The sequence below is a fragment of the Tupaia chinensis genome, unplaced genomic scaffold (assembly GCF_000334495.1).
Source record: "Tupaia chinensis unplaced genomic scaffold, TupChi_1.0 Scaffold000469_1, whole genome shotgun sequence".
NCBI classification, from domain to species: domain Eukaryota; kingdom Metazoa; phylum Chordata; class Mammalia; order Scandentia; family Tupaiidae; genus Tupaia; species Tupaia belangeri.
Genome location: NW_006159978.1, coordinates 1,311,996 through 1,336,592, shown reverse-complemented (window position 1 = coordinate 1,336,592; position 24,597 = coordinate 1,311,996). Strand labels below are relative to the sequence as shown.

The 24,597-nt window shown below is 44.1% G+C and overlaps 1 protein-coding gene and 1 long non-coding RNA gene across 4 annotated transcripts in view; one reads left to right on the top strand and one right to left on the bottom strand.

Annotated features, from left to right (window-relative positions):
• Positions 1–19,675, bottom strand: part of GOLGA5 (golgin A5) — a 38,664-nt gene extending 18,989 nt beyond the window's left edge. Inside the window, exons 1-6 of one of the 3 annotated variants that reach the window (XM_006155812.3) lie at positions 19,497–19,675; positions 14,451–15,022; positions 9,535–9,762; positions 7,730–7,949; positions 6,870–6,993; positions 4,275–4,478 (exon numbers count right to left, since the gene is read on the bottom strand). In XM_006155812.3, the coding sequence (XP_006155874.1) occupies positions 4,275–4,478; positions 6,870–6,993; positions 7,730–7,949; positions 9,535–9,762; positions 14,451–14,994 (1,320 nt within the window). In that variant the 5' untranslated portion in view covers positions 14,995–15,022; positions 19,497–19,675. Of the gene's footprint in view, positions 1–4,274; positions 4,479–6,869; positions 6,994–7,729; positions 7,950–9,534; positions 9,763–14,450; positions 15,023–17,093; positions 17,223–17,569; positions 18,146–19,496 lie in introns of those variants that run through there. The other 2 variants (XM_006155811.3, XM_006155813.3) reach the window with 2 other exon arrangements.
• Positions 19,676–19,697: 22 nt separating this feature from the next.
• Positions 19,698–20,990, top strand: LOC106735645 (uncharacterized). The gene is made up of 2 exons (XR_001370927.1): positions 19,698–20,073; positions 20,795–20,990. It is a non-coding gene; the product is annotated as an uncharacterized LOC106735645 (long non-coding RNA).
• The last annotated feature ends 3,607 nt before the right edge of the window (positions 20,991–24,597 follow it).

Sequence of the window (24,597 nt, the reverse complement as noted above, 5' to 3'; positions counted from 1 at the left end):
GAAATCACCCCCTGGGGGGATAGCACACCGCAATCCCTTCTCCTCCTGGGATTTTGGATATGCATGCACATGTTCCTAGCATGAGTGTAAAGCTGCTAGGTCCAGGATTCAAACCATGGTCAGCCATGTGGGACCCACTGGCCCTTGTAAGTTATTTTTTAAAAAATAGAAAAAAAAATAAAAACTGCCTAGCCTCACATCCTCATCTAGCTATCATCCTGTCCTTGTCCATAGTCAAGTGGTCACTGTCTTTGTCTTCGCTTCCCAAAGTATCCTGGAATATTCTTTTGTGAAGTCCCCAGGGACTTCCTCCATGTCAAACCAGAGACCTTTGCTCAGTCCCTGCCACCTCAGAGCCATCTGTATGGCATCTGACGGTCATCCCCCACTTGAAACTCTCCCCTTGCTTGGCCTCCCTGGATGGCATCTATTTCCTCTTAAATCTCCCCACCCTGTGACCACTCCCTTTACTCAGTGTTTATTTCTCGTAAATGTTCTGGACTGTGTTCCTGGGCCTCAGCCCTTCTCCCTCTCTGACTGTTAATTTTATCTACTCTCCTAAATCACACGGCCATCCCCACATGATTAATGGCCACACCGCTTACTAAAGTTCAGACCTGTAACTTTTATTTTTATTTTTAGAGAGATGTTTGCTATAGGGCATGTGCACTCACCGGGGAGACAGAGAGACAGAAAGCAAGAAGTCACCTCCCCTGGGGGAAATGGACATGCTGCAATCCCTTCTCCTCCATTCTCCTCGTTGATCTTGGGCATGCACGCACACACGCCCGGCATGAGTTTTCAGCCACTGGGTCTGGGACTCAAACCATGGTCAACTACATGGGAGTCCAGGATGTTACCATTATGCTATCTGCTGGTCCCACAAACCTGCATTTCTAATTACCTTCCTGACACTTTGACCTCAGTGTCACATCAGTTTTGCAAGCTCACCATAATCTGTCATCATCTCCTTCAACCCTAACCTCCTGTGTCCTGATGTCCCTTTAGTAAGAAGGGAACATCATTAGACTCTTGAACCAGAAACCTGGGATCATTCTCAATTCCACTTGCTTCTCTCCCTCCGTCCAATTAAATCTTCAGTCTCACATATTCTACCTCTCAAAAATCTCTCAGCTGTCCCACTTGCCATGTTCACTGCCACAAACCTGATCAGGTCCTCGCTTCTTATAATCACCTCTTTACCATCTATGACCTCACCATCCCGTCCTTATCCCTGCAGAGCATCCAAAACCATATCAAGTACCAGGCACTGTGCTGGGGAAGGACAAGACAGAGTCCAACTCTCCCCTAACCTCTTTGCTGCCACAGTTCCTACACTCAAACCTGACCTTGCTACTCAAATTCCTTAATGCCTCCTCCCCCCATCACCTAGAGGATAAAATCAAAACTCCTTGGCATGGCATGCAGGCCGTCCACAAACTGGCTTCTGCTGACTTTCATCTCCCGTCTCTAACACGTGATGCCCCGGCTGAAGGGAACTCCTTGTACTTCCCCCATGGCACAGGCTGTTCTAGCTGATTCCTCCTCCCTGTCATGGGTCCTCCAACTCGTCCTCCACGTTTCTCTTCCTACGGCATCTCCTTGGTGTGGTGATCTCTGACATCCTAGGCAAATTTCAAGGGTTTCTTTCGCAAGCTTCTACTGTACTGCATCAATAACTTTCATACTATACTGTAGTTTTCCCCCACCAAACTAGATGCTCCCATAAAGGAAGAGAACGGATCTTTTGAGCTTTGAATCCTTAGCACCTACCATTGTGTAGTGCATAGCCAGGTGCTCAATAAGTACCTTTTCGATGAATTAACAAATTAGAGTTATAATCAGAAAGAAGGGCTTACATCGAATGGATATGGGTTTTTTTTTCTTTAGATTTTTAAAAATATTTATTTAATTCCATTTGTTATTATTATTATTTTTTTTTAATTTGACCAGAGAGAGAAAAGAGAAAGAGGAGAGAAAGGGAAAGCAAGAATGCAAGCTGCCAGGTCCTGGACTTGAACCACGGTCAGCCATGTGAGAATCCAGTGTGTTTAACCACCACGCCACCTACCGCCCCCCACGGCTACGGTATTTCATGGAGATGGGATCTGTAGAGTTCACAGTCCAGCCTCTGTGGTGCTGTTGGTAGCACATCAAACCACAGAACTGGAAACCACATGGCCAACCATGGTTTAAGTCACGCCCAACCACGGTTTGAGTCTCGGGTAGGCCTGAAAAGATGCTGGGTCCATGTGCTTGTACCCAGAATCCGGTGGGCTGGAGGACTGAAGAACAGGGACTGCAGCATGGCCAAACTCCGTGGAGAGCACCTCTCTCTCTCTGTCTCTGTCTCATACACATGCATGTGCTCTATCATGAATTAAAAAAAAAAAAGTGTTCACAGCTTTTAGGAGATGTGGGCTCAAGGAAACAGGTGAGTCAAAAATGATCCTGAGGTTTCAAGCTTCACTGAGAGATGGCAATAATTTTAACCAAACAGCAGAATGAAGGAGTTGATTAGAAGGTTAAGACAAACTACGCCTACCTGGCAGGCAGCCAGAGACTTGGTCAGGAGGATATAGTTGGAGACATGCTTGCAGTCACATGGAGGTGACAGATAAAAGTAGAGTGAGTATATAATCATTCAAGGTAAGAAAGAATGGTAACAGAGGGTTTAGGAGAGAACTGGACTTAAGAAGATCCTCGCTCTTTGGAGCTTGGGAATAGGGCCCAAGCAAGACAGAAACAGAGGCAGGAAAGGGTAAAGAGTGAAACCGAGTGTGAGTGGCACAGAAAGTGAAGGGTTAGCTGTGTTGCGTGCCCTACCAAAATCAAAATACATGAAAACTAAGAAAAGGACAGAGATGGTATATTTAGGTCATTGAAGACATTGAAGAGGGACCAGAAGATGGCTTAGTGGTTACGTTGCTCGACTCCCACATAGCCAATGGCGGTTCGAATCCTGAACTCAGAAGCTTGAAACTTGCGACAGGCGCATGTGCACGTGTGCCCAAGATCCTGAGAGAAGAATGGAGAAGGGATTGCGGCATGGCATCCCCCTGGGGAGAGATTTCTTGTTTTTTGTCTCTCTGTCTCTCCAGTGAGTATACAAGCTCTATAGCAAAAATCTCTCTCTTAAAACAACAAATGAAAAAGACTCTGGAGAAGTCAATTTCGTATATGTAGTAGGAAAGTATATTAAGGAATTAAAGTTGAGTTCTGGGGAGATGAAGACAGCATCTATACAATTCTGTTATTGTGATATTGAGAGAGAGGAGGAGGATAGGAAAATGTTTGAAGTGGTCAAAAAGCTAAAGGAGTTTTTTTTTTTTTTTTGAGAGATTTTCACTGTAGGGCGCGTGCGCTCGCCAGACAGACAGAGAGAGACATAGAGACAGAAAGCGAGAAATCACCCCCCAGGGCGGATGGTCACGCCGCAATCCCTTCTCCTCCATTCTCCTCTCGGGATCTTGGGCACGCATGCACACGCGCCCGGCGTGAGTTTTAAGCCACCGGGTCCGGGACACGAACCGCGGTCGATTATGTGGGAGTCCAGCGACATAGCCATTACGCTAACTGCTGGTTCCCTAAAGGATTTTTTTTTAAGTCAAAAATCCTAAGACCTAGTTTTCATTCTTCCACTAAACAACCATGTGGTTTGAGTAGGCAGAGCCAGGAAGAGCAGAGAGATAGGGAGGAAGAGGACAGACTTCTGGCTAAAAGCTGCAAGGAGGTGGGAGGAGATGGAGGAACCAATGCACAGGCAGAAAAATTATTCTAGCAGAAAAAAATGAAATGACATGTTTCCCTTTGATATAAGAGAAAAAGGAAAGAAGTTGAAAACTACATTAGATGACTGCATTTTTTTTTCCAGTAAAGTAGAAGGTAGGGTCACTTTAGATCTAAGAGAAGGGGAAAGAGCTAGGTGGGGGTAACTCTTGAGAGTTGGATGAAGTCTAAATAATTTCTCTGAAAAACTCAAAGGGGTTCAATAAGAAAGAATAACTGGTGGTTTAGTAAATGCGAATATCATCGTAGTGATTAAGGAGATAGGCTGAAGACCAGAACCAAAAAACTAGTAGCAGAACGAATTAAAGGGGAAAAGGCGATGGGAATGAGACATTTCACCCTTTTTATAAGATTTCTAAGTCCAGCAAGGCCCCTGCAGTGAGCCAGTCCAGCCACACACATACCCCACTGCGTCTACACAGAGCCTCTGTGTCGCCCAGTTAACTGGCACACCTCAACATCAGACATGCACGTGTCAGGCTTACTTGGAGTATTCTAGTAGCTTTTTGCTTGTAGTCAATTAATTCCTGCTTAGAAGACTCCAAGTTTGACTTGCATAGCTTGACTTGCTGCTGAAGTTCATCAACTCTCTTCTTCTCATCTGAGTATTTTCTTTCTGCTAGAGTAACTGCTTCTGCCAAATTCTGACGTTCCACTTCCACTTTATTAAGGCGTGCAGCGAACTCGCTCTGTGATACATTTTATATCATACTTATTATTTCATTCATCTTTGAGATCTATTTTACAAACATCCATTCAGATATCTTGCAGGATTTACTAGCTTAGCCCAACAACATAATGGGGAGAAAAAAATTCTACATTTGTTAGGAGATAAAGAATGAGAAACCTAAGGTTGTGACTCCCAATGCATCAAAGTCAACAGGGAGCATGTTACAAATGCGTCCACTCAAGGCCTTTCCCAAACTTCCTTACTGGAATTTCCAAGACTGGACTTGAGAATCTGTTTTTTAAGAAATTTCCCAGGTGAATCTGGTCACTTGGATACTAGGTCAAGTCTAATACTAGGTAATCAAAGGCAGAAAACTTATTAAGTCTATTTAAAAGTACAAGAATTGAGTAAATAGCTAGATCTTTTCCAGTATCATAGCTAATGTTTTCCTCTTTTACAAAGTTTCCGATAAATTATCTGATGGAACTTTTTAGTTTAAAAAACTTTGAAAACACACTTTGCAAAACACATGGCCTATCATTTACTAGCCTAGTAAGAAATAAATCCCCCTCAGTTCTGGGAATTGTTACCTTTATTCTCAAAAACTCCCATCACCAAAAAACTCAGAAGTCAGAAAGCTTTGATAGTTACTTGTCAATAATTAGAGCCCATACACTTCTGGTCCAAGATTAACTCCTGTATTGGAGAGAAGGAACAGGAGCTACTGCTGAAATCTAAGCTTGTGAAATATGTCTAATGCAATCACAGACTGGGATGTTTTGGTTTATTCATTGTAATTAATTTAAATTGAAACATAACAATGTGTAATTCTATTATTGGGAAACTTTTTGAGTAACAGAATTGCTAGAATATAATTCATACACCATAAAGTTCACCCTAATAAGATGTATGGTTCAATGGTTTTTCAGTGTACTCACCAAGTAGTAACCACCATTTAATCCCCAAGTATTTTCATCAACCCAAAATAAATCCTGCATCCATTCCTCCCTCCTCTCAGCCCTTGGAAACCACTAATTTACTTTCTTTCTTTCCAAACTTGCCTATCCTGGACATTTCATAAAAATGGAATCAGTAAGTGGCTTTTTGTGTCAGTCTTGGGCTGGGATTCCAACCATGGTGAGCTATGTGGGATCCACTGAGCTGCCGGACTGGCTCGTGTTAGTCTTTTTTACCTTATCTTAATGTTTTCAAGGCTCATCATGCTGTAGGCCCATGCGTGTATTAATACTGCACTTCTCTCTATGGCTGAGTGGTATTTCCTTGTATGGCTACCACAGTCTAGTCATGTAATTACAGATGGACATTTGTATTACTTCCAGTTTGGGGCTATTATAATGTTGCTATAAACACTTATGCACATAAGAACATAGAATTTCAATTCCCTTGGGTACTTATCTAGGAGGAGAACTACTAGATTATATGGTAACCCTGTGCTTAACTTTTTGAGGAAACTTCCAAGGATGTTTAGAACAACTTGTGTATGTGAATCTACTTTTTTCATCTATAAATTTTATGAAATCTAAGTGCAGACCAAGTATTCCCAGAAAAAAATGTAGTGGCTAGATTGAGATATGGTATAAGTATAAATTACTCCATATTTTAAAGAATCAGTATGCAAAAGAAAAAAATCCTTTCATAACTTTTGATATTAACTACATGTTGAGATGGTAATACTGCAGATATGCTGTATTAAATAAAATATATTATTAAAATTTAAAAAACACAGAACACATTACCTAATCTTCACTTTCAAGCTAAACTATTTTTACCTGTTGAAAAGACAACTCAGACCAGGGGTTTGCAACCCTGACTGCCCGTGAGATAAACTTGTGAATCTTATCAAACCAAAACCCCAATCCTGAGGCCCTACCCCATACTATAGAATCAGATTCTCGGGGGCAGACATCTGGCAGTAGAAAGTACCACATGGGTGATTCTAATGTGTAGACAAGCCCCAGACTGAACTAGATGCAAAAATTCATTTAAGTAAATAAGTACTCTCAGTAAGTGTATGCACATTATTTATGCCCTTAGAATAAATGAATCCAATTAAACTGAAAGCAGAAAAAGCTTAAGTAAAAAGAGTAAACAGATCCCCTAAAATCAATATTTAATCAAATAATGGTAATGGTTGTTGCACAACCAAATTAAGTAAAATATGTGTTATGTATCTCTAATGAATATTGACTATTTTAACTATATCTCAACATATAAAATTAATAAATTCAGGAAGGACTGAGCTAATTTTTTGAATATCAGATTTGGGCACAGAAACAGAGTTTTCTCAAATGCACTGCAGAATTTAGCAGAGTAAATGTGTGATGAAGCAGCACAAAGCCATCCCTCCTTGTCCAAGTAACAAGGCAACCCCACAGTCTCCCACTCTTACCTGCATCTGTTTATAGCTCTCCTGCTCTCTCCTCAGTGTGGCATCCGCTTCATGTAGTCTCTCCTGAAGGGTCTGCAGAGCTTGGTTCTGTAGGCTACTGCCTTCACTGTGATCCTGCATTATTCTAAGAGAAAGTGCACCTTGTGAAATAACTCATTTCACAGTGTACAATGATAGGTAGAATAAGAGCATCTTCTTGTTGGCCAAGCATAAAATAGGACAGTTTCACTGAATCATTCTTAGAGGAATCTTTTCCTTTTCTAATGAAATGTGATCTATACTTCAGGCATCCAAGTATAAGCATTTATCACGTATTGAAAGATTAATGATGCTAACTATACTCTTCAATTACTTTTAAGTTAAGAATTTGCTCACATATTTCAGGGTTCATCAAATGATGGTTCTATTTCTTTTTATTGCCAGAGAGTGTGTACTCTCCTCAGAGAGAGAAAGAGGAGGAAGGAGAGAGAAAAAAAGGGACTCCCTCCCTCCATGGGGTATTGTCACTCTGCAGTCCTATTCCTTCCATTTCTCCATCCACTCAGGATTTGGGGCACATGTGCACACACATCTGGCATGTTTTCAAGCTGCCAGAGCTGGGATTCAAAGTGCAGTCAGCTACATGGAATCCAGCTCCCTATGCATAGGCCTTAAGGGTCATGTGGGGCTGCCCCAAAGAATTCCTTTTAATCACACACTCCCAACACTACCAAAGAAATTGTTATGCTTGTAAGTTTCCAAAAAGCTAAATTTTCCTAAGGTAGGATGCGCTACAATGCTTATCATCACTTGTACTAGAAAGAGAGAATTGCTGTAGTTCATGGTTTTTTCCTTTTTTGTCCATCAATAGAACTACTTACCGTGATTTTTCACTCTGTAAGGCTTCTAATGCTTCCGTGCGAGCACTGAGTAGCTGGTCAGCTTCCTGCAGTCTCACTTTCAGTACAGCCAGCTGGGAATCCTTCGCAGCCACTGCTTCAGTCAGGTCATCGACCTGAGCTCGGAGTTCTCGAGTTATTCGATCACTCTTTGAATGGTCAACATTCCACTTCTCAACTCTTGCTCTTGCTTTGTTTAATTCTTTAAAAAAAAAAATAATGACATTTCTCTATAGAAGCAAAATGAAACATGTCTTTCTCAGAGCACACATAGATTCTCGTTAGGGTCCTTTGTGTATTCTACTTATTGCCAAAGTTAATTGGACTTTTTTTGTTTTCCTCAAACGGGACACCCATTTTTCAAGGCCAATATTCACACCTATATTATAGTCAATAGGTTAAAAAAAAAGGACATGAAGCTAGCTGATCTTCTACAATGTTGTTTGTTTATTTATTTATTTATTGGAGCTATATACCACAACATCTGGAAGCCAAACTAGTAGAGCACAGTGTTAACACTAAAATGGCCCATTGGCCAGTGAATTGGTGGAGTTCTGCTAGAGACAAGGGAAAGAACAGAAACCCAAGTCAAAGACACATCTCAGCAAGAACAAAACAAGGGAAAACAAAACCTATAAACACAGAGAAGAAACTTTCTAAACTGTTTCTTCCAATTACAGTGCAAAAAGATGTCATTGTTTTAACCTGGGAAACTGGTGCATAGAGGCAATGTAGTATGGCATTCCCACACTGCAGAAATCATCCACAACTGCAGTCTGCCAGCAGAAAAAATAATGAAGTACTGAAACAATCTTTAGGGGATCTCAGGAAAAGCTGTTTCTGTGTCTTCATCAGTCCCAGCACAGTGAAGCTTTTTCTAAAGTCAATCTGACTAGTCCACTGTCTTCCCGTTTTGCTCTTCTAGTCTCCAACCATACCTAGCAAAACTTTCCCCACTGTCTCTTCATGCCTTTTTAATGAGTCCCAGGAACCAAGGCCAGGGTTTCATTTCTCTGGTTTTCTCCTCAGCCGCATATAATAACGTTCATAGCTTTTCCTATGGTTAGGTTATTTCCTTTTTGATTCCTATTTCTAAGGAACCTGAGTTTTCTACTCCAGGGTCACCTCACTGCACATTTCCTGAAGGAATTCCGCCTATCCCTGAGAGCAGCAACACTGCGACCTGCCTAGTAATTCATTTCTTTGCTTAATCCCATCTTTGGTTCATGGAACAGTTCTCTTGAAAGTTCAGAATAAAGAAATCAAGTGAACTACATCATTTCTAATGTTTAGCTCCTCTCAGCTCTTAAATTTCATGGTTCCTAAAGGTGACCGAACAAGCCAATACTCTGTTTCAGGTTTGTGAAAGGATAATTGGTCCCATTTCCAAATCTGGACCCTGTGTTTTTATAAAAATATCTTTTTTTTTTTTTTTGGGAGAGGTTTTTGCTATAGAGCGTGTGCACTCCCTAGAAAGAGAGAGAGAGACAGAGAGAAAGAAAGCGAGAAATCACCCTCCAGGGAGGATGGCCATGCTGCAATCTCTTTTCTCAGGATCTTGGGCATGCCCGCCCATGCACCTGGCGTGAGTTTAAGCCACCAGGTCCAGGACTCAAACCACAGTCAGCTACATGGGAGTCCAGTGACATAGCCATTATGTCAACTGCTGGACCCATAAAAATATCATTTTACAAACCTCATATAAACTCTTCTTAATACTGTAGATGTAAAGTTTTTATTTTTTAAAATTAAATTTCTAATCCTGAACAATTTATATAAGGCTCTACCTTCTTGAGTTTCTTTGGATCTTTGAAGTAATGAGGCCATTTCCTGATTTAAAGACTGAACTTCATTCCTCAGCAGTTGATTCTCCAGTCGAAGATTAGACAGTTCATGTGATTTGCCATCATCACTAGGTGTCGGGTTGTGATCGGAACAGGGGGTGTTTGATGGCGCATTTTCCTTTGAGGAATCGCCTTGGCCTTCCAGGCCAGAATCTGAATTATCAGCAGCTTCTGTTAAAAAAAAAAAAAAAAAAATTATTACATTAGCAAGCACACTACAACTACATTAGTGGCCTAATTTGATAGAATGCCTTTTGGCTCAAGTTGATCCTCTGGCTACCATGTTATAAGATGTTATTTAAATTCACAGTAGACTTCCTTCTGATGAATATTCATTCTCATAAATGGAGCCTCTGGCATCCTCAGTCTCGATAAACTGAATGAATGGTGACAGAGAATACAAGACTACAGTCCTGGAAAGAATACCAAAGATATTAGATTGTCTGGAAAATCATGATGCATTTTTGTGCAGAAAAACATAGAAAAATATGTCATTAGTTTCCGGGCAACCTAGTAATTTGAGTGGTTGGGTGTAGGTAAAAAGGGTTTCAGTCTTCCATTTGCCTCTGAAATGTTTTTGAAAACAGAAAAGTCTGGACACTGAAAATGTGAGGCATAACATAAGAGCTGTGGGTTTCAAGACAAGAAGGGTAGTAACAGATCATGTCAGTTTGTTATGTATCAAATTGGAAGCTAGAACATCTTGCTCAAAGACAAAGAGCCTCCTGAATTCAGATTCATCTTGGTTTTTAACTTGTTACTAAATGTAACAGAAGTACTATTTTTTTACTTACTCTTGAAAATTATATGATAAAAAGTGAACTATATAATGACCAAACTGAGACAATAAATGTATTGGCGAAAGACTTAATACTTTTCAATTGAACAATTGGTCAATAGTCACATGAGGAAGTTCACCAACATCTTTAGTGATCAGGGAAATGCAAATTAAAATCATAATGAGAATCAATACATACCCAGTAAAATGGCTAAAATTAAAGACGACACCAAGTGCTGCTAAAGATACGGAGCGACAGAACTCTCACACATTGCTGATGGGAGTAAAAGATGGTATAAACAGTGTGGTAAGAGGTTTCACAATTTCTAATGAAACAGAACATGTACTTACTGTTTTACCCGGCAATTTCAGTCCCAGATATTCACCCAAGAGAAATGAAAACACCTGCCCACAAAAAGCCAAGTACAATAATGTTCACTTTGGGGGACCAGTAGGTGGCGTGGTGGTTAAGGCACTGGACACTCCTATAGGGCTAAACACAGCTTGAGTCCTGGACCTGGTGGCTTGGTTTCTCACTTTCTCTCTCTCTCTCTCTCTGTCTCTCTCTGGTCAAATTAAAAAATAATAATGAATGAATTTAAAAAACGTTCACTTTCAACACTGTCCCATCCTACAACTCAGCGATTTCATTACTAGACATTTCCAGGCATCCCAGGGCACTGGTTCTCAACCTGGGATGGTTTTGCCCCTCCCGGGATATATGGCAACATGTAAACACATTTTTGGTTGTCACAACTGAAAGTACTATTGGCACCTAATGAATTAAGAGATCGAGGATACTGCTACACATCCTACAAAAGACAGACAGCCTTCCACAAGTGAACCAGTGGGTCCAAAATGTTAGAAGTCATGAGGCTGAGACCCTCCCCTAGGGAAGCAGACTTAATCTCTGTAACCCTCAAGTACATAACTGGTTCTAGTTCATTTCCCTGCCAGGTCCCCTTCAGCCCAATTTTCACAATCAAATGCAAATTGTTTTCCTTCAAAGTAGAAAAATAATTCAGGTCAACTCTTAGCTTAAAGACCTCTATTAGGGCTGGCTCCATGGGGCAATAGTAATGTCCTGTTCAAGAAAAGCTGGATCTCATAGGGCAACCATGATTCCAGTCCCCACCAGGCAGCCTGAAACACATGCACAGCACACATCTGTCCAATATCTGATGAGCTAGAGGAAGGGAGAGGGGATCACAGTGTAACCAGACTCTGTGGAGTGCTCATTTCTCGCTCTTATTCCCACATGTGCACGCACACATGCTATCATGAATAAAGAAAATTTAAGAAAAAGGACCTCTATTCACATCACAGTCAAGTGACAGTCTATGACTGTCTATGACAGTCACTTCAACTTTCATTGGCCTAAAACCATCCTGGAAACAAGAAAAAATTCAGATACCCTGGCTGCATTCCTAGAAAACCTGTTCAGGAAGTCTGGGGAGTTACCCAATAATTCATTTTTTATAAATCACATATGTGATTCTAACCGCTTGTTCAGGGCCCATCTTTAACAATGATCTATAGAAATACTGTAATGGCTTTATGCAAGTAACACTGTGATACAAAGGCCCTCACAAACAGGTCCCAACTTTTTTTGCTAGCTTCATTTACTTTTCTTTTTAAGAGGTATTTTGCCTTAGGGCACATGCTATCCTGGAAACAGAGACAGTGAAAGGAAAGTTGAGAAATCACCCCCCAGGGGGATAGCCAAGTCACAATCCCTTCTCCTCCATTCTCCTGGAATCTTGGCCACACACATACGCATGCCCTGCGTGAGTTTCAAGACACCAGGAATAGGACTCATACCGCGGTAGGCCATGTGGGAGTCCAGCGACATAACCGCTATGCCATCTGCTGACTCCATTTTTTCTTTTTAATTTAATAAGGGCATGTGCACTTGCTAGAGAGAGACAGAGGGAAAGTGACAAAGCATCCCACGTAGGGGATGACCATGTTGCAATCTGTGCTCCACCATTCTCCACTCACATACACATAACCTGGTGTGGTTTAAGCCACTGGGTCTGAGACTCAAACCATTTGGTCAGCCATGTGGGATCCAGCTGCCTTAACCACTATACCACCCAGCTGACCTCTAGCTTCATTTTATTCATTGCCCTTCATCTACACAGTTTTTCTACTCTACCAATTTTTTTTTAAGAGGTTTTTGCTATAGGACGCGTGCACTCACCAGAGACAGAGAGATAGAAAGCGAGAAATCACCTCCAGGGGGGATGGCCACGCCGCAACCCCTTCTCTTTCTTTCTCCTCCCGGGACCTTGGGCACGCACGCACACATGCCCGGCGTGAGTTTTAAGCCACCGGGTCCAGGACTTGACCCGCGGTCGACTACGTGGGAGTCCAGTGACAAAGCCATTACACTAACTGCTGGTCCCGACTCTACCAATTTTTTAAAGAATCTGTTCTTGGGCCAGTTGGTGGAATGGTGATTGGGACAATAGGATCCCATACACCTGACAGCAGTTCAAGTCCCAGACTTGTCAGTTTTGAAAAAAGAAAACATGCCAGGCACACATGCATGTGTGACAGGAGAACATATAAGGCATTATCCAAAATACCAAGAGGAAATGGAGAAGGGACTGCAGTATGTCCATCCCCCATGCAGAGGTGCTTTCTCTCTCTCTCCCACTCACTCTATTTCTCTCCAGTGAGCACACACACTCTGTAACAAACTAAACAAAAAAAAGGACTTGTTTTCTCTGCATGGAATGCTATCTCTAACAGAAAACTCCTGTTCTGCCTTTAAGACTCAGGCAAAATACAGACCCTCTTGTGAATTCTTTCCTGAGCTCCTTAAGCAATTAGGTACTTCCACCTCAATGTTTTCACAACATCGACCATACATCAATCACTGCATTTACTATACTATATATGAATTATGTTTATGTGTCTATCTTAACCCACTAGACAATTTTGTATCCTTGTACCCAGCTGGTTCTCAAAAAACGTTGAATTAAACAAAAAGGTGACTGAGAAGAAATTTAGGAATGTGTTAACATAACCAAATGCTACGGCAGTTGACTTTAAAGTCCCAAAGCCCTGCTTCTATACATTTTATCCAAAGAACACAAGATAGAATGTATTCACTAACAGTGAATACAGTAATAGGAGTTGTAACAAATGTTACAAGCTTCAATAATCCTCAACTCTATAAAAAACTCCTGCAAAAGCCTGTGTATATTGCTATTTTAAAATGTTCTGCTGGTATCTGAATTAGCCATGTAGCCATGTGAGAAGACAGAGTTGTAGAGAAATTTCAGTAAATTAATTGAAAACCAAATCCTAAGCTCGTACTCCACTACTAGGGTCACTGCCTTCAACTCTTCGATCTGGATCAAAGTTCAGTTTTTCAAGCTTTATTTCTGAAGATTGTAGGTAGGAAAAAAACACCAAAAGACACAACCTAAAACATATGTGAAGTACAGCTTCCAGTCATTTTTATAATCCCAAAGAAAAAGAGTATGAGATGGTCCCAAAATCAAAACTCTTAACTTTTCTTTCAAATTACAAAATTTTCTTTTTTTAATCTTAAAAGTATCTTACGGAAGCAAAAATTTTAAAAAAAATTTGCCAGAGGATGCATGCACTTGACAGAGAAAAGAGGGGGAAAAAGCACCCCCCAATGAGGCATGGTCATGCCAGGATCCCTTCTCCATTTCTCCACCCTGTCAGGATCTGGGACATGCATATATCTGTACCCAAAGTGTATTGCGAGCTGATGGGGCCAAAATTTGAACCATGCGGTGGGCCATGTTGATCTGGCTCCCTTAACCACTAGGCCGAGGAGCCACCCTCAATACTAAGCTGTACATAATTTTCTTAGATGTTGGCTGAATAAAGTTACCTTAGAGACAACAGTCAAGGTCTCTACGCTAACTGTATACTAACAATATCCAGTGCTGTCTCCTTTATTTATACCACACACTTGAAGAGTCTGGACTTACACCGTGGGAACAGATCCCAAAGAGTGGATGACTATCAGAGCATTTTAGGCTACGGTGACATATCCAACATGCTTAACTCTTAAAATAGAGAACGGATGAACTACCATGGCTTTGGCTCCCGGAATTTTCTTCAGTGGATTTGACAGCAGCTACACCGCGGTTCACAGAACTGACACTTGATGTCCGAGAACTCTGAAAGACGGGCATTTTGCCCTTTTCTTTTTTGATTTCCACCCGTCCGGTAGGCTCCTTCTGTGAACTATTAAGAAAATCGAACAGCAGCTCATCATCAGGTTCTGACTTTTTTCTTCGAACAAACTGGGATGAAGGCCTAGGACTAGATGCATTTTCAACAGGATGGGAGGGTTCCACGGGTGTCCTCGATCCTATTTTCACATTTGCAGTGCCAGCTAAGATGGTAGCTGTCTGATTTCTAATGTTATCAGCTGCAGAGGAAATATATGTAGCTTTAGGTCCAGTCTGATAAGTCAAATCTGTATTTTGTTGGTGAAGTTCAGGATAGTCAATTTTTTTGCTATATATGTTGTTGCTGGGGTTCTCTTTCCTACTGAGAGCTGTTGCAGCCCCTTGATCAACTCGGTTTAAAAGATCTTCTGCCTTTCCAGCAAGATCAACAAACCAAGACATGACGGCAGCCGAACAAACAGGGGGAAACCTGTAAAATGGACATCAAATGTCAGTGTGGAAATAACAGCATAGTATAGTAATTAAGACTGGGTTCTGGAGTCAGATAGCCCTGTGTTGAAATCCTAACCCTGCCTCTTGCTAGCTAGGTAATCTTGAGCAAACTACTTAGCTGAAGCTGAAGAACCTTATCTAGTAAATGGGGGAAGTGAATGTACTTATAGAATGGTTTTAAGATGAGATCATATATAAAAACCCTTGACAAAATGCTTGGCACACAGTAAGCACACTCACTTTAGTAGGTGCTTCTACCATTGCTACCACCACCACTGTTTTTATTATTAATAATCTATTTCAATGGAAGTACATGTTCTTTCTTTTTTTCCTTTTAAGAGAGCTTTTTGCTACAGGGCACATGGACTTGCCAGAGAGACAGAGACAGACAAAGTGAGAAATCACCCCCTGGGGGATGGCCACACAGAAATCCCTTCTCCTCTATTCTCTTCTCAGGATTTTGGGCACGCACACACACGCACCCGGTGTGAGTTTTAAGCTGCCAGATCCAGGACTCAAACTGTAGTTGACTATGTGGGAGTCCAGTGACGTGACCATTACACCACCTGCTGGTCCTGAAAGTACATTTCCAATAGCTCAAATATTCAGTAAGTACCACAAGTATGTTAAGATAGGTTCAGAATAAAAAGTATGATTGACGAAGTCTAGCAGTACAGTCTAGCATAAAGGACTTTGGTGCAAAGGCTGCATGGCCAACCGTGGGGTAGATCTCGGGGTTAACCTAAAATACTCTGGTTACATCATAAGCCCCAAATCCTGAGGAGCTGGGGGGTTAGAGAAGGGGGACTGTAGTGTGATGAGACCTTGTTGAGGGTGTTTTCTCTCTCTCGTGTGTGCACACGTACTATCATTAAGTATCCACACGTACATATGTATGACTGCATAGCCATTCATTCAGTCCATACATACAAGTTCTTGACATCTGCCACAACAGAACAAAGTATTAATAAATTAAATTTCATGATAGAAAAGAACACTATGAAAAAGTAAACCATTTCTTAGATGTGCTCATCATTCCTTCTGCCTGAACTCTCTTACGGTCAGCTTTCTTGTCTTTGGTCTTCACTTGAATATCATCTACTCGAGACTTCTCTTTCTACCTAAATTAGATCCCATCATTCTCTGTTCAGACCCTATTTTTTTCTCACAGCCCTTCATGTTTTCAAAGTATGTGTTGTTTTCCTGTCTCTTCTCAGGGATGGGGAGCAGTGTTGGATAAAGGCCATATCTGTTTTGCTCATCAGTAAATCTCTAGCATCTAAGCACACAGTAGGCACTCACAAGTAATGCTGGAAGGAATTTCTAGGTGCCAGATGTTATGCTGACATTATCTTTATCATGTGTAACTTTCGCAACTCCATTAGGTGGTAAGCATCTCTATACACAATTTTATTTTTCCCAAATGTGTATGAGATATAAAAAGATCCCAGCTGGCCAAGCCAGTGGTGTGACGGTTAAGGCAGCTGAACTGAATCCTGGTAGAATCCAGAACCCAGTAGCTTGAGAGACTGGTGTGCATGTGTATATGCCCAAATTTCTAAAAGGAGAATGGAAGAGAAGGGATGGTGGAGTGTCAACTCCTATGGGGTGTGTGTGTGTGTGTGTGTGCTTTCTCATTTTCTTTCTCTTCAGTAAACGCGCCTGACCTACAGCAAATTTAAAAATAAATAAATAAATAAGAGTTATTTATTTAGAGTTTGGATGGTAGTTCAGATACTCAAACCTTAGCCAGCCTACTGCCAAATCCACTGTTTAACCCCTGCCTCCCATAGCTAGCTTCTCAAACGCTAAGTAATCTTAAAAAGAAACTCCTTTAAACCTGTGCTTTACAAAATGTACAGACTATTAAGTGTCTACTTAAAGAGTTTATGCAAAATCAAATAGAGACAAAATGCTTTATGACACATAAAACTCAAGTGATTGGGGCAAATTATCTCTCCTAATAAAACAATCAAAACACTTATTAACTCCTTATGTCTTGACTCCCATGATAAAGTTAATAGGCTTTAAAAAAAAATAGCATGTACCTTAAGGTTGCCTTAACTTAATGCTAAGAACGGCCCTGGGCGCTTGCAAAACTGACAGACAACCGTGGCTGACATCACAAGTACAAAAGCCAAGTAATGCCTCCGGCCTTGCCCCACAGGCACAGTGCGTGGGTAGGGGCAGATCCTGCTCCGATCGCCGGGTGTCAACGCAGAGCCAGACAGCGGTCGGTCCCCTGGATCCCAAAGAGGTGAGTACAGACCCCCGCTCTGCTTCCTGTCCACCTCGTTCGAGCCTCAGGAGAGAAAAAAGAAGCCAGACCGGGCAGGAGTCGGGCAAAGGAGGGCGGTAAACAACGTCGGCTGAACCCCAAGAAGACGCTCCTATCCCCTTCCTCAGTCCCCAAGTGGGCGAAGACGAGCCCGACTCGAAGGAAGGCAGAGACGCCCCCACTTTCAGGGCCGTTAACACCCCCAAGGGGACCCGTATCTCCAATGAGCCTTCGCCTCCGCCTCACCTGAGGACTCCGGAGAGGCTGCAGCTCGACCTCGTCACCCTTCCGGGCCGCACACCCTAAGGACCCGGCCCAGAGAGGGCCCAGGTAGGGCGAACCACCTCTCCGACCGGCCGTGGCCCTGCTGTATCTTCCGGGAGACGTGGAAGGGTGGCGAGGACCCCAAAACAGAGTGGCTTCTGAGCTGCCTGAGCGGCGGAGAGTCGACAGCAGCCACCTGGAGAAGGCTCAGGCGGCGGCGTCGGCAGCTGCGGGGGCCTTGCGCCTCGCCACGCCCCTTTACTGCCTGCGCAGAAACCAGGAGCCGGACAGGCCCTGCGTGCGTGTGACGTAGCTCCTCTCCCGCGGACGACGGCCTGCGCGCCGCCGGGACAACGTCGGGGGCCACGCCCACAGGGGCGGGGCTTAGCTGCGAACCACGTGGGCGATCCAGGCGGCGCTCTGCCTAGTGAGAATCTGAGGCCAGAGGTGGGCGGAGGTGAGCCTCAGGTGATCTGGCCGGGCCGAAGATGGCTCTGCCGAAAAAATAGTCCTCGATTTCATGGAACTTACTTTCTAGTGGCAGAGATTACATAAACTGGTAAGTGAATCAGACAATTCCAGAGTGTTACCAGAGCTGTAAAGACAAGAAAACGGAGAAGTGACGGGAGACAGGAAAGTACTTTAAAGCAGGCAGTCAGGGAAAGTCTCCCTGTGGAGGTGATGTTTGAACTGAGACCCACGGGGTGGAAAACTCCAGACAGCAGTATTGTAGTTATGTGTGCAGTTTGTTGAATATTTGCAATCAGTCTAGAATACACATTTTGTAAGTTAACAAATAACACCCACTACGTGCACGGGATTAGGCTATTTTGGCCTTGATGACAAGCCTTTTACATGGTCCCAAGTATCCCCATTTCTGCCTGGTAGAATCCAGAACCCAGAAGCTTGAGAGACTGGTGTGCATGTGTATATGCCCAAATTTCTAAAAGGAGAATGGAAGAGAAGGGATGGTGGAGTGTCAACTCCTATGGGGTGTGTGTGTGTGTGTGTGTGCTTTCTCATTTTCTTTCTCTTCAGTAAACGCGCCTGACCTACAGCAAATTTAAAAATAAATAAATAAATAAGAGTTATTTATTTAGAGTTTGGATGGTAGTTCAGATACTCAAACCTTAGCCAGCCTACTGCCAAATCCACTGTTTAACCCCTGCCTCCCATAGCTAGCTTCTCAAACGCTAAGTAATCTTAAAAAGAAACTCCTTTAAACCTGTGCTTTACAAAATGTACAGACTATTAAGTGTCTACTTAAAGAGTTTATGCAAAATCAAATAGAGACAAAATGCTTTATGACACATAAAACTCAAGTGATTGGGGCAAATTATCTCTCCTAATAAAACAATCAAAACACTTATTAACTCCTTATGTCTTGACTCCCATGATAAAGTTAATAGGCTTTAAAAAAAAATAGCATGTACCTTAAGGTTGCCTTAACTTAATGCTAAGAACGGCCCTGGGCGCTTGCAAAACTGACAGACAACCGTGGCTGACATCACAAGTACAAAAGCCAAGTAATGCCTCCGGCCTTGCCCCACAGGCACAGTGCGTGGGTAGGGGCAGATCCTGCTCCGATCGCCGGGTGTCAACGCAGAGCCAGACAGCGGTCGGTCCCCTGGATCCCAAAGAGGTGAGTACAGACCCCCGCTCTGCTTCCTGTCCACCTCGTTCGAGCCTCAGGAGAGAAAAAAGAAGCCAGACCGGGCAGGAGTCGGGCAAAGGAGGGCGGTAAACAACGTCGGCTGAACCCCAAGAAGACGCTCCTATCCCCTTCCTCAGTCCCCAAGTGGGCGAAGACGAGCCCGACTCGAAGGAAGGCAGAGACGCCCCCACTTTCAGGGCCGTTAACACCCCCAAGGGGACCCGTATCTCCAATGAGCCTTCGCCTCCGCCTCACCTGAGGACTCCGGAGAGGCTGCAGCTCGACCTCGTCACCCTTCCGGGCCGCACACCCTAAGGACCCGGCCCAGAGAGGGCCCAGGTAGGGCGAACCACCTCTCCGACCGGCCGTGGCCCTGCTGTATCTTCCGGGAGACGTGGAAGGGTGGCGAGGACCCCAAAACAGAGTGGCTTCTGAGCTGCCTGAGCTGTGGAGAGTCGACAGCAGCCACCTGGAGAAGGCTCAGGCGGCGGCGTCGGCAGCTGCGGGGGCCTTGCGCCTCGCCACGCCCCTTTACTGCCTGCGCAGAAACCAGGAGCCGGACAGGCCCTGCGTGCGTGTGACGTAGCTCCTCTCCCGCGGACGACGGCCTGCGCGCCGCCGGGACAACGTCGGGGGCCACGCCCACAGGGGCGGGGCTTAGCTGCGAACCACGTGGGCGATCCAGGCGGCGCTCTGCCTAGTGAGAATCTGAGGCCAGAGGTGGGCGGAGGTGAGCCTCAGGTGATCTGGCCGGGCCGAAGATGGCTCTGCCGAAAAAATAGTCCTCGATTTCATGGAACTTACTTTCTAGTGGCAGAGATTACATAAACTGGTAAGTGAATCAGACAATTCCAGAGTGTTACCAGAGCTGTAAAGACAAGAAAACGGAGAAGTGACGGGAGACAGGAAAGTACTTTAAAGCAGGCAGTCAGGGAAAGTCTCCCTGTGGAGGTGATGTTTGAACTGAGACCCACGGGGTGGAAAACTCCAGACAGCAGTATTGTAGTTATGTGTGCAGTTTGTTGAATATTTGCAATCAGTCTAGAATACACATTTTGTAAGTTAACAAATAACACCCACTACGTGCACGGGATTAGGCTATTTTGGCCTTGATGACAAGCCTTTTACATGGTCCCAAGTATCCCCATTTCTGAATCGAGGAAACGACTGCTAAAAGGACTTAAGTAGCTTTTCTATGAACCCTTTCAACTCTGCACCACGAGAATCTGTTATTTAAAAAATAATAATAACTAACATTCAAAATAAGGACAGAATTCTGACTACTTTTTTCTATTTCAAGTTGTTTCCAAGGAGTATGGAAGAGTCAGGCCTACAAGTAATAACTGAGGTCTACAAACATTAGCAGACCACTCTGGTCCTTTGAGAGTAGGATGGGACATCCTGTCCCAGGCATAGTGTTTCCTGCTGCATGGTAAGCCTTCTTACCTCTTAGAGTAAAGCACAGACATTCTTTTGCTGATTTCTTTCAGGAATAGAGACTGGTGTTTTTCATTAACCAATTGCTAATCTAAGAATTTCAATCTCACCCATAGCCTGCACGCCTCTGCCTCCAGATGTCCCACCTGTTTGAGCCAGGCCAATGTAAAGGGCTCCTCATGCTGCTCTCCTGCTCCCAGAACTAAATACAAGAAACCACTGCACCTCAGCACCCTGAGAACACACTACACTGTCTTTCTCTGGGTCGGTCACTCAATCTCATACATAGTAATAAACCACATTAATTATTTCTATGGAGCTGGTTATTTCTGTCAACAAAACAATTTTATTTTTTTGGAGAGGTATTTTTTTGCTATAGGGCACGTGCGCTCGCCAGAAAGACAGAGAGACAGAAAGCGAGAAATCACTTCCCAGGGGGGATGGCCACGCCGCAATCCCTTCTCCTCCATTCTCCTCTCGGGAACTTGGGCACGCATGCACATGTGCCCGGTGTGAGTTTAAGCCGCTGGGTCCGGGACTCGAACCACAGTCGACTACGTGGGAGTCCAGCGACATAGCCATTACGCTACCTGCTGGTCCCAACAAAACAATTTTTTAAGAGAGGTTTTTGTGGGACCAGCAGTTGGCGTAATGACTATGTCGCTGGACTCCCACGTAGTTGACTGCAGTTTGAGTCCCAGACCTGGTGGCTTAAAACTCATGCCGGGAGCATGTGCATGAGTGCCCATTGTGGTGTGGCCATTCCCCCTGGGGGGTAATTTCTTGCTTTCTGTCTCTGTCTTTCTGGTGAGCTCACACATCCTATAGTAAAAACCTCTCCAAGGATAAAAAGAGATTTTTGCTATAGGGCATGTCACTTGCAGGAAAGACAAGAGACAGAAAACGAGAAATCAATCACCCCTTGGGGAGGGCCACACCTTAGTCCCTAGTCCTCTTGAGATTTTGAGCATACACACACACACACACACATACATACGCATCTGCCTGGTGTGAGTTTCAAGCTGCTGGGTCCAGGACTTGAACCGCAGTTGGCCATGTGTGAGTCCAGTGACATAACCATTACGCCCTCTGGTGGTCCTGATAAAAACAATTTAAAAAAAAAAATTGCTGTAGGGTGTGTGTACTTGCCAGAGAGAGCGAGAGAGAAAGTGAGAAATCATCCTCTGGGGGTGGGGGTGGTGGGGAATGTCCACACCATCGTCCCTTCTCTTCCATTCTTTCTTAGTTTGGTCACACATGCACATGCACCTGGCGTGTTGAATTTCAACCGCTGGGTCCAGGTCTCAGACTATCAGCCATCTTGTGAGATCCCGCCACTTTAATCACCACACTACCAACTGGCCTAAAGAAAATGATTTTTAACTTTGAACATCCTACGAGAATGAGTGCACGCTCCATGTCTCCGCAGTCCTGCCTCTTGAAATCGCTCTGCCCCTCACTTAGGTTTCCTTTGCAGATGTCCCCAAGCAACTTTGTGAGGGTCACTAGGAAATGCCCGTGTCCCTTCAGCTCCTCAGTTCTGTAATTGTATTTCCTTGTTTGCTCTGAATAAAATTGGAAGCCTCTCTGTGCAGTTTTACCTTCCACCAGCAGAGGGCGCATGGTACATTACAAATGTATACGTAAGTTAAATTTGGGTTGAAAAGTAAGTATTGCTGCATCATTTCAGTTATAGAGCATAGAATATATTTCCACAAATTGACCTCTGGATGATTTGAGGAGATTTTATAATCCCATATCTGCTAGGAAGTTTCTCTAGATGAGGCAAATTGGTGTTTTCCATATTGTCTGGGCTGCTAACTCCTCTGAAAGATGAATCCCGCCACCTCTGACCCTCTGAGGCACCCTTCTAGACCCCCATCCACCCCTCACCCTCAGCTGTCTTTGCCTCTGCCAAAGGGTGTCCTACCCTCATGGGCCCCATGTTGGCAGCGGGGCTGGGTAGAGAAGAAGCTGAATGCTGTCCTGGAAACAGCACGTTCCTAGGATCAACCAACAGTGTTATGCCTTCCTGAACCGTCATGGGCCACGCCCTTTTTCTCTCAGGACCTCAGTGAGCGGTCTGTAAAGGTATATGTGGTGGTGGTTTCATATGCCATAGCATTCTATATATATATATAGAATATATGTGTCTGTGTGTGTGTTTTGTTTTGTTTTGTTGCCATCGGGCACTTGCACTTGCTGGAGAAAAACAGAGAGACAGTGAGAGGGAAAGTGAAAGATCACTCCCTACAATGGATGGCCATGCCACAATCCCTCTCCTTTATTCTCCTCCTGGGTTTCTGGGTACACACATACATGTGCCCAAAGTGATTTTCGAGCCACCAGGTGTAGGACTCGAGCCACAGTTGGCCATGTGGGAATCTAGCATCTTAAACCACCATGCTACCTGCTGGTCCCAGAATTCTTTTTTTTAGAAGAAATTCCTGGGTTGGCCCTATAGTCTAGTGGTTAGAGGAGCTGGATCTCTTATGGCTGACAAAGGTTTGAATCCCAGCCCTAGTAGCTTGAAAAACATGCTGGGTGTATGTGTGTGCTTGTCTAAAATCCTGACGGGATAGAGGAATGGAGAAAGGGGGATTGTAGTGTGACCATGTCCATGGGCGGGCGGGAGGGAGGGTGGTTTCTCCCTCTCCTCCTCTTTCTGGCAAGTGCATGTGCTCTCTGGCAACCAGAAAAATAAAGAAGAAATTTTGGGCTGACTCCATGAGGTGTTGTACTGCTCAAGAGAAGCCAGAGGCCACATAGCTGCCACTGTTTGAACCCCTCCCTGGTGTGCCTGAGGCCCATGTGTGAGTGCCCGGATCCAGTGGGCCGAAGGACTGGAGGGAGGAGACCCGGGGGAGGGTGCTTCTCTCTCTCATGTTCGGGCATGTCCACTCTATCATAAAAGACATAAGGACACCTTTTTTCTTTTTCTTTTTCTTTTTTTTTTTGGAGAGACTTTTGCTATAGGGTGCGTGTGCTTGCCAGATAGACAGAGAGAGACAGAGAGACAGAAAGTGAGAAATCACCCCCCCCCAGGGGGGTGGTCACGCCGCAATCCCTTCTCCATTCTCCTTTCGGGATCTTGGGCACGCACGCACATGCTCCCGGCATGAGTTTTAAGCCACTGGGTCTGGGACGCGAACCGTGGTTGACTACGTGGGAGTCCAGTGACATAGCCATTACAATAACTGAAAAAAAAGAGGAAATCTTACATCTATACTCCATATGTAAACTAGATCAAAGCAGAGCAGTCCTGATCAGAGTGTGGATGAAGAGGGCAGGGGCGGGGAAGAGGGCACCCAGAACCCTGAGAAAGTCTTTGTCTGACCAGACTTTAGGCAGGTTCCTGAACCTTCTCTGAGGCCCGTGTGTGCACTTCCTTGTAAAATTCAGTTGTAGCATGAACTCTGCTGAATCAATCAGGTTAGCAAACACAATAAACCTAGTGGGCATATCTGCAGTGGCACAAGCAGTTGGGCATCACTCTGAGAAGCTGGGGCCACATGGGAGGCCCGGGTTGGAGTCCCAGAGTAGCCTGGATAGCCTGGGAATGGCGGTGGTGCCTGCCTGTGGTCCTGGCTAACTGGTGGGCTGGGGTGGAGAATTGTAGCATGAGGAAACACTGTCATGAAATGCCTTTTTCTCTCACTCCCTTTCTGTCGTAAATACATAAAAAAAATAAATAAATAAGAATGAAAAACAAGGCCAGCCAGAGGGGCAGCAGTAATGCAGTGCTCCGTGAAGCTGAAGTCCCACGGGCAGATCCCGAGATCGCATCCCGATATCTCTCGGTGCTCGGCACGTGTGTGCCCGTGATGCCGGCTGGCAGAGGCAGGGGCTAGGGGATTGTCGTGAAGACCCTGCTGTGGGTATCTATCTCTCTGTCATGAGAGAAAGGAATAAATAAACT